Source organism: Rhinoraja longicauda, chromosome 6 (genome assembly GCF_053455715.1).
Source record: "Rhinoraja longicauda isolate Sanriku21f chromosome 6, sRhiLon1.1, whole genome shotgun sequence".
Lineage (NCBI taxonomy): Eukaryota > Metazoa > Chordata > Chondrichthyes > Rajiformes > Arhynchobatidae > Rhinoraja > Rhinoraja longicauda.
Window position 1 is genome coordinate 28,420,793 of NC_135958.1, and position 10,158 is coordinate 28,430,950.

Consider the following 10,158-nt stretch of genomic DNA (forward strand, 5'->3'; position numbering starts at 1 on the left):
CTTCTACCCTGGGAAAAAGACTCCTTGCATCACCCTTCAGCCTCCTGCACTCTGTGGAATAAAGTCCTATCTGGATGGGAAAAGACAGGGTGATCGTTGGTTAGCATGGACTCAGATGGGCCGAAGGGCCTGTTTCCATGCTGTGTCTCTAAACTAAGCTACACTAAATTTAAACGACTTCTTTGATTTTACCAGCGAGTGCTTCCTTTTGCACACTCTTCACATTCCCAAATTCCTTTTATACTTTTGTCCCTTTACTTTCCATACTTCAGTTGGCTTACTTGTGGTATTGAGCTCTGTATCACATCAAAGTTTCCTTTGTTTGTCTTATCCTCCCCTCTGTGTTCCTCAACATCGCTGGGCTTCAGATTCGGAAGCCGCCATTTTCTTGTAATGGATACCTTTTATTTGGAATCTTCACTCTTTTACTCTGCAAACTTCTCCCACTGCACTGGCACTGATTCGCCTTCAAGTAGCTGTTTCCAATCTGCTGTTGCTCAACCTTGTCTCAGCTCAGTGGAACTGGCTTTGCTCCACTTTGGCACTTTTACTCCCAGCCTGTCTTTGTCCACACTAAGCTGTTGGAGAGAGAAATACTGTGAGAGGAGTAACCAGTGGTCAGATGATTGATGGGAAATGTGTTTTTAATATTCTGCATGACAGCATCCATGACCCTGATGTAATTTGCAGTTGAACTTTGACAATAAAAATAGAAGCTTGGTTTTAACTACCAGGATCATTGGATTTGTTTAGGAAAGAAGCAGTGCAGACGAGAGATTTACACACATGCACACTGACAGGCTTATGCCCACACACAGAACTTGCACACCATGTGTACACACACAAACAACATGCGTGTGCATGCAAGTACATTACACTCTTACATTAAGTCACTAAAACACACATGCCTGTAGAGTGTATGCATAAACGTGCACATGTGTATACAGGCATGTGTGTGTACACATTCACATACCCACATACACACACACACACACTCTCACGGGCACATGCACAGTCACACACACACACACACACACGGTCTCACACACACGCACACACATGCACATACTCTCACACACACGCATGCTCACACCCACACACTCTCTCACACTCACACATACACCCACATAAACACTGTCATGCACATACACACACTCTCACACACATACTCTCTCACACACATGCTCTCTCACTCACACACACACACACACACACACACACACACACACACACACACACACACACACACACACACACACACACACACACACACACACACACACACACACACACACACACACACACACACACACCTTCCTCAGGTCTATGAGTTTTATTTTCAGTATGAAGGTCACTTGCAGGAAACAGTTCGTACCACAAGTTTCCTGACAGTCATCCACCCTTTAATTGTGTTGGCCGAAACTGCTGTTTCTGTGTCCACTGTCAGTTTTAAGTTATTTCTTTTTCTGAACTCCTGTCTCCCAGTGGTTTGAAGTTATTGTTTAGCCATGGATGAAGGCATTGCCATCTTCCCCCGCCTTCCCTCAGAACATATATTTTATCCCTTTGTGATTTCTGCTAGGTGATGTCTGCTATTAATAATGGTGAGGAGTAACAAGACAAAGCACATTTTCAGTTTTCTTAATCCCACTTACCAGAGATTGGGGACTAGGACGATGTGCTGTCCTGACTATTCATTCAAAACAGAGAGGCACAGTCGAGCAGCTGCCTCACAGCGCCAGATACTCTGCTTCAATCCTGACCTCGGGTGTTGCCTTTAGTTTCAGTTTTAGAGACACAGGGTGGAAGCAGGCCCTTCGGCCCACCCAGTCTGCACTGACCAGCAATGGGCCTATCTCTGTGCCATATCTTTAAACTAAAAAAACTAAAACTAAATGATCAAGCAGATTCACAAAATGTGCTTGCACTCACCTCACACTCATCACCCACCATCAAATTACTTGTAGGTCCTCTAAATATGTACAGAGCTCTGTGCATTGCTCCCAAATGTATTTAGAGTGTTGATTTTATTGAGCGCTGCCTTGATCCACTTGTTTTTTCATCCATGTGATGTGACAGATCGAGAGCTGTTTATAGTTTAGTTTAGGAAGGAACTGCAGATGCTGGTTTAAACTGAAGATAGACACGAAATGATGGAGTAACTCAGCAGGACAGGCAGCACCTCTGGAGAGAAGGAATGGGTGACGTTTCGGGTCGAGACCCTTCTTCAGACTGAGGAAGTCTCTCAGTCTGAAGAAGGGTCTCGAACCCGAAACGTCACCCATTCCTTCCCTCCAGAGATGCTGCCTGTCCCGCTGAGTTACTCCCAGCATTTTGTGTCTATCTATAGTTTAGTTTAGCAATACAGAGTGGAAACAGGGCCATCAGCCCACTAAATCTGCCCAACCAGCGATCACCCATATATTAGTTACAGGCACTAGGCACAATTTACAGAAGCCAATTAACATATAAACTCGCTTGTTTTTGGAGTGTTGGAGGAAATCAGAGCACCCGGAGAATACTCATGCGATCACAGGGAGAACATACAAACTCCACATAGACAGCACCCGTAGTCAGGATCGAACCTGGGTCTCTGGTGCTGTAAGGCAGCAACTCTACCGCTGCACTACCTTGCTGCCACACTCTCTGTGTGCATATTCTCCCTGTGACCATGTGGGTTTTCTCCGGGTGTTCTGGTTCCCTCCCAAATCCCAAAGGCGTTCAGGTTTGTAGGGTAATTGGCCGAAGTGTGTAGAGAATGAGAAAGTGGGATAACATAGGACTAGTGTACGGGGTGATCGATTGTTGGTTTGGACTCAGTGAGCCGAAGGGCCTATTTCAATGCTGTATCTCTAAAAAGAAAAAAAAATCTAAAATAAGATTCATACATTAAAATAATTAAGGATGGCACAGTGGCACATCAATAGAGCTGCCTCCTCACAGCGCCAGAATCCCGGGTTCGATCCTGACAATGGGTGCTGTCTGTGTGGAGTTTGTACCTTCTCCCTGCGACAGTGTGCTTTTCTCTGGGTGCTTCGGTTTTCTTCCACACTCCAAAGACGTGCAGGTTTGTAAGCTTCTGTAAATTGTCCCTCGTGTTGAGTAATGGTCGGCGTGGACTCAGTGGGTCTAAGGGCCTGTTTTCACGCTGTATCGCTAAAGCTAAACTGAACTAAAGGTGAAAGGATTATCACCACTGCAAGGCTGACCCTCTATCTCTTTACCACCCAACATTAACTCTTTGTTTGCCATTTGTCCCCTTCTTTACCACATTACGCACTGCTCTCGACACAAGGCTTACAAAGACATGGACTACATTGTGAGGGAAAAGCTTTTCCTGGAGCGAATCCTGGACTTTGAGTTTCAGCGATCAGATGACAGAAGTTTCTTCTACAATGGTAAGAGCAGCGGGTTTGGCAATCTTTTGCAGTCTTTGCCACATGGGCTTTTGTCTTTACATCATTCTGTAGTCGGACATATCTTGCACTCGATGGTGTTTATCCGACCCCCCCAATGTACTTTAGTTCTTTGTCTCATTCTTCATCAATATTTGAATTAAGCCAAGCTTTGCATTCTCCTCTATTGGTCCCTCATCATTTCAACCTTCACCTTTACCTTCGTCATCCTTTTAACCTGCACCTGCGAAGGGTGAAGAGGACATTTATTTGGATGTTGCCAGGACTCGAGGGCCTGAGCTGTAGGGAGAGGTTGAGCAGGCTAGGACTGTGTTCCTTGGAGCACAGGGGATGAGGGGTGATCTTATAGAGGTGTATAAATGCACAGGGTCTTTTACCCAGAGAAGGTGAATTGAGAACCAGACGGCATAGGTTTAAGGTAAGGCAGGAAAGACTTAATAGGAACCCGAGGGGCAACTTTTTTACACAAAGGGTGGTAGGTATATGGAACGAGCATCTAGAGGAGGTAGTTGAGGCAGGTACTATCACAACGTTTAAAAAATATTTGGACAGGTACATGGATAGGATAGGTTTGGAGGGATATGGGCCAAATGCAGGCAGGTGGGCCTAGTGTAGATGGGGCATGTTGGTCGGCATGGGCAGGTTGGGCCGAAAGACCTGTTTCCACGCTGTATGACTATGACATTATGTGTGCAGGGCAGCACAGTGTCGCGGCTGGTAGTGTTGCCTTCTCACAGTGCCAGAGACCCAGGACTAATCCCACTCGGATGCTGTCCGTGTGGAGTTTGCTCATTCCTCCTGTGACCGCGTGGGTTTCCTTCTACATCCCAAAGACATGCGGGTTTGTAGGTTAAGTGACCTCTGTAAAATTATCCTAGTGTGTAGGGGGCAGATGAGAAAGTAAAATAACATAGAATAAGTGTGAACGGGTGATTGATGGTCAGGGTGGACTCGGCGGGCCAAAGGACCTGTTTCCATGCTGTATCTCTGAACTACAGCTTTGGGTGGGACTGTGGCACAGCTGGTAGAGTTGTTGCCTCACAGGGCCAGAGACCTAGGTCGATCCCGACCTTGGGTGCAATCCTGAACTTGGGTGCTGTCTGTGTGGAGTTGACCCGTTCTCTCTGTAACTGTGTGGGTTTCCTCCAGGTGCTCTGGTTTCGTCCCACATCTCAAAGACATGCGAGTTTGTGGGTTAATTGACATCTGTAAATTGTCCCTTGTGTGTAAGGATTGGATGAGGAACTGGGATAACATAGAACTAGCATGATCAATGGTTAACGTGGAATCGGTGGGCCAAAGGGCCTGTTTCTATGCTGTATCTCTAAACTAAACTAAATCTCCAAACCAAACTGCATCATCAGACATTCTCAGTTGCAAATAGATGGCAAAACTGAGGTGCAGAATCTGCTCTGGTAATGTTGCCACACTGTGATATTTTTGTTGGCTTTGTGTTCAAGGCAGTATTTGGAATTTGGTTCAAAAAGTTCTCTTGTGCAGTTGTACAAGTTTTATTATGGTCCAAGGCCATTGGATGTTCTCCCTGCAACAGTGACCCAGCCAAACCTGGAATGTAGTTATCTCAAGCATGATGAGTTTTCTCTCCTGGTGTGAAATGTTAACATGAACTTTTTATAAAGTTCATGTTATCAACTCAGCTCTTTATAGAGTTGATTTCACATCCATTTTTCAGGAATGGAATGGAATAGATAGGACTATGTACGAATGTTGGAATTTTGTAAAACCCCTCAATGAGAAAGATGGATGTAAAATTAAGGCTTCTCCAGTTTATATCTGTGCTCCATTATTTCAATTTTCAGAGTAAATTCTGAAACCTCTTTGAACTTGCATCGAGATATTCACCATAATTTTATTCGGGTTTACAATTGAATTTTATTCATTATTAAACGTATTATTTGATATGGCCTTTCATCAGTTCTTACTCGAGTGGGATGGAAGTGGGGAGATCTACAAACTGCATCCTAACCCACGCCAATTCTTATTCAACCTTTCTCTGTGGTCTTGCTGGCTTACATTGAGTTCTGGTTAGGCTGTACCTAGGTTTTTAAATTCACTTCCACTTTTTCATATCCCTCCATCATCTTACCCTCCTCCCCTCCCTTTTTCAGTCATGCCTCCATGTCTCTCTGGCTTCAAAATTGACATCACAATCTATCACTTTTAGGAAAGTCTCAACCACCTGCCCAGAAGTTACAGATGTAACTCAGAGTTAACTTCCACTTGATAGTTTTCCCTGGATGTTTTGCAACTTTTTATATCCATGTGTCATAGAAGCGAACAGCATGGACACGGGCCATTCAGTCCAACTCATCCATGCTGCCCAAGTTGAGTAGCTGAGCTGGTCCCACTAGCCTGCACCTGGCTTGTATCCTAAACCGTACCTTATAGAGTCCAAATGAAATAAATGGAAGTTGTAACTGATGTAAACTGTGGCCTGTGTTTAATATTCTTGAATCATAAATCCTGTCGGCTTTATGAAGTTGATGACATTTTATTTTCTCCTTCCAAAAGCCTTGCGTGTTTTCCATCAGATCGTTTTTTTAATATATTGTTTTGCAGGAAAGATAAGCATTCAGTCAAGGAATGCACATTAGTTGTGAATGCGGATGAAGTAACCTAGCAGAAGGATATACGAGGCATTAGAGAGCCAAAATCTTTTTCCCAGAGTAGGGATATCGAAAACAAGAGGGCGTAGGTTTAAAGTAAGAGGAACGAGTTTTAACGTGAAACTGTGTGGTGTGTTTTTTACACAAATGGTTGATATATGAAACACACTGGCAGAGGAGGTGGTGGAATCCGAAGCAGTTGCGATAATGCTGAGAGCCATATTCTGCACTCTGTATCTTTCCTTACGAACTGCATATTGTACTTGAGTTTGGCTTGATTGTATTTATTGTAAAGAATTGTCTGAATTAATTGGATAACATGCATTCCACTGTACCTCGGCAAATGTGACAATAACAAACCTAAACCTAAACCACTAAATCTGCTCTGAATTTGTATGTGGGTAGACACTTAAATAGAGAAGGCATGGAAGAATATTGTTCACATGTGGGCAAATGGGATTTGTGTAGCTGGGTAAAATGTTTGGCATGGATAAGCAGGGCTGCAGGGCCCATTTCTGTTTTGTACAACTTAATGACTCCCTGCAACAATGCATGAAAGTAGTGGGGAGCTTTCTTGAGTTTACTGACGACCAATTAAGGGGCTTAGACCAAATTGCAGGCAGGATAGGAGAGCTAGCGTGTCTTGCAGACTTATTTGCCACTCTTTATCTCCATGAACCTCTCTTCCTTTAAAACATGTTTAAAATCTCACACTCCGAACAACCTTTTGACCAAAACACAATGTACTAGAGAAACTCAGTAGACCAGGCAGCATCTGTGGAGGGTATGATTCGGAGATATTTCGGGTTGGGTTGAAGAAGTTGTCCGACCTGAAACATTGCCTATCCATTCCTTCCACAGATGCTACCTGACCCACTGAGTTCCTCCAGCACTTAGCGTTTGCTGAAGATTCCAGCGCCTGCTGTCTCAACCTTGTGTCTCAATCTTTTGATCACCTGTTCTTGTAGTTCTTTAAGTAGCTTGGTATGAACTGTTATTCGATAACCTTTCTATGTTTGTTGCACTTTGGGATGCTTTTGGTATATTAGGGGATCGATAGACGTATAAGTCGATTTGTTTTGAGACCGTTCCCTCCGCAACTCCCTGGTTAACTCATCCCTTCCCACCCAAACCACCCCCTCCCCAGGTACCTTCCCCTGCAACCGCAGAAGGTGCAACATCTGTTGCTATACCTCCTCCCTCGACTCTGTCCAGGGACCCCGACAATCCTTTCAGGTGAGGCAGAGGTTCACTTGCACCTCCTCCAACCTCATCTACTGTATCCGTTGTTCAAGATGTGGACTCTTATACATCAGCGAGACCAAACGCAGACTGGGTGATCGTTTCGCGGAACACCTTCCCTCAGCCCGCGTGAACCAACCTGATCTCCCGGTTGCTTGGCACTTTGATTCTCCTTCCCATTCATACACAGACCTTTCTGTCCTCGGTCTCCTCCATTGTCAGAGTGAGGCTAAATGCAATTTGGAGGAACAGCATCTCATATTTCGCTTGGGCAGCTTACAGCCCAGTGGTATGAATATTGATTTCTCTCACTTCAGGTAGCCCCGGCATTCCCTCTCTCTCTCTATCCCTCCCCCATCCAAGTCACACTAGCTTCTCATTTTCACCCTAAAAGCAGCTTACAATGGCCTGTTTCCTTTATCATCGTTACTTTTTTGCATATCTTTCATTCATTGTTCTTTATCTCTCCACATCACAGACTCTCGTTCCCATTATCCCTAACCAATCTGAAGAAGGGTCTCGACCTGAAACGTCACCCATTCCTTCTCCCCAGAGATGCTGCCCGTCCCGCTGAGTTACTCCAGCTTTTTGAGTCTATCTTCAGTTTAAACCAGCATCTGCAGTTCTTTCTTACATATAATTTGATTTAGTATAGTTCACTTTAGAGATGCAGCTTGGAAACAAGCCCTTCAGCCCACTGAGTCCATGCCAACCATGCACTAGTTCTATCCTACACTCTAGGGTCAATTTACCGAAGCCAATAGCCTACAAACCTGCACACCTTTGGAATGTGTGAGGAAACCAGAGCACACAGAGAATGCCCATGTGGTCAGGGAGAACATACCAACTCCGTACAGACAGCACCCATAGTCAGGATCGTAACCAGGTCTCTGGTGCTGCAAGGCAGCAATTCTATATTATTTGAGGGCATATATTTGCCTGATAGTTAGCCCTTTCTGTCAGAAACATTGACCAACTCTATTTGTCTCTGGAACCTATGCCAGAGGATGCAATGCGTTTATGTGTGAGTTAGTTAAGCTGTCTGTGCACTCTGCCCTGTTCGGTGCTGGAGGCTGTGTGTGACCCAGTTTTACAGTCATGTCAGCCTTTGTTTATTCAGCCTTTCATATTCTGCTTTCTCAGCTGCTAATGCTCCAGGGAAGAGGCTTGATGCGAAAGGTTGGTGATTCAACCATTTCGTACCGTTTTTGTTTTCAGATGAGCGGATGCTCTTTAGCAATGTTCTTTACTACGGCCATGAGTTGGTGCTGCTGCTGTTTGATGCTCTGCTCTTCTCCGTGGTGGACCTGGGAACACAGGACTTTGTTCTGGCAGCCATCATCACCTACCTTTTACAAAAGGTAAAGTGGTTACCGAACGAATAACAACCCGAGTTTAGTTTCATTTAGTTTAGAGATACAGAGCAAAAACAGGCCCTTCGGCCCACTGCGTTCACCCCGACCGGTGATCCCCATACACTAGTTCTATCCTACACACTAGGGATAATTTTACTGAAGCCAATTAACATACAAACCTGTACGTCTTTGTAGTGTGGGAGGAAACCGGAGAACCCGAGGAACCTATGCTGTCTCGGGGAGAACGTGCAAACTCCATGCAGACAGTAGATTTAGATTTAGATTTAGAGATACAGCGCGGAAACAGGCCCTTCGGCCCACCGAGTCCGCGCCGCCCAGCGATCCCCGCACATTAACACTATCCTACACACACTAGGGACAATTTTTATATTTACCCAGTCAATTAACCTACATACCTGTACGTCTTTGGAGTGTGGGAGGAAACCGTAGATCTCGGAGAAAACCCACGCAGGTCACGGGGAGAACGTACAAATTCCGTACAGACGGCGCCCGTAGTCAGGATCGAACCTGAGTCTCCGGCGCTGCATTCGCGGTAAGGCAGCAACTCTACCGCTGCGCCACCGTGTCGCCCATAATCAGGATCAAACCCGGGACTCTGGCGCTGTAAGGCAGCAGCTCTACCTCTGCATACATGGAAAAAAAACATATGATATGCCCCATTGTGTCTATCCCAATCAGATCATACGATCCACTGAGCCTTCACCAATCATTCAGGCCATCCGGCTTCTGATAACTATGAATGAAAGCTGGACACAAACTGGCAGTTACAACAGTGACTACATTTCAAAAGTACATCCATGGCTGTAAGGTGCTTTGAGACATGAACGCTGCCAGAGAAATCCAATTTTTTTGCAAATAGTATTTGTTTGATTGGGACAGGGCAGCACAGTGGCACAGTGGAGTTTCTGCCTTGCAGCGCCAGAGACCCGGGTTTCGATCCTGACTACGGGTGCTGCCTGTACGGAGTCTCCACGTTCTCCCTCTGATTGCGTGGGTCTCTCTGGGTCTCCGGTTTCCTCCCACACTCCAAAGACGTACAGGTTTGTGGGTTAATTGGCTTCTGTAAATTGTCCTTAGTGTGGAGGATAATGTTATTGTATGGGGTGCTCGCAGGTCGGTCTAGAGTGGGTGGGCCGAAGGGTCTGTTTCTGTACTAAACTAAACTAAATTGATATTAATTATCCTATTTAACCCAATATGATTTTTTTTTTCTTGTAAAATTAGATTCTGGAAACGGTAAGGGAGGCAATTTCAAGGAGAAATTTGGCCGCGAAGACACTAGTTGATGAAAGATTTCTCATCTAGAAGGTCTCCTCTGTCGAGGATTGCTGTACGGATGGGTCCTTTTCAGTTCTTACAGCGCCCACACAAGTGTGACCTTTATACATGGATGTGTTGGGTCCAATATTCATTACCAGAGGGCAGTTGATGGTGAAGCCGCAGTAGAAAACCTGGCACTTCACAGATGGAAACAGCACAGACACAGTTAAGATGGTG

The 10,158-nt window shown here is 45.1% G+C and overlaps 1 protein-coding gene across 2 annotated transcripts in view; it reads left to right on the forward strand.

Annotated features, from left to right (window-relative positions):
* The window catches only part of LOC144594842 (meckelin-like), an 82,139-nt gene that overhangs the window by 71,120 nt on the left and 861 nt on the right, over window positions 1-10,158 (forward strand). For both annotated transcript variants that reach the window (XM_078401750.1, XM_078401751.1), the window contains 3 exons: window positions 3,296-3,398; window positions 8,504-8,646; window positions 9,886-10,158. The exon at window positions 9,886-10,158 is cut by the window's right edge and continues 861 nt beyond it. In XM_078401750.1, the coding sequence (XP_078257876.1) occupies window positions 3,296-3,398; window positions 8,504-8,646; window positions 9,886-9,966 (327 nt within the window). In that variant the 3' untranslated portion in view covers window positions 9,967-10,158. The remainder of the gene's footprint in view (window positions 1-3,295; window positions 3,399-8,503; window positions 8,647-9,885) is intronic.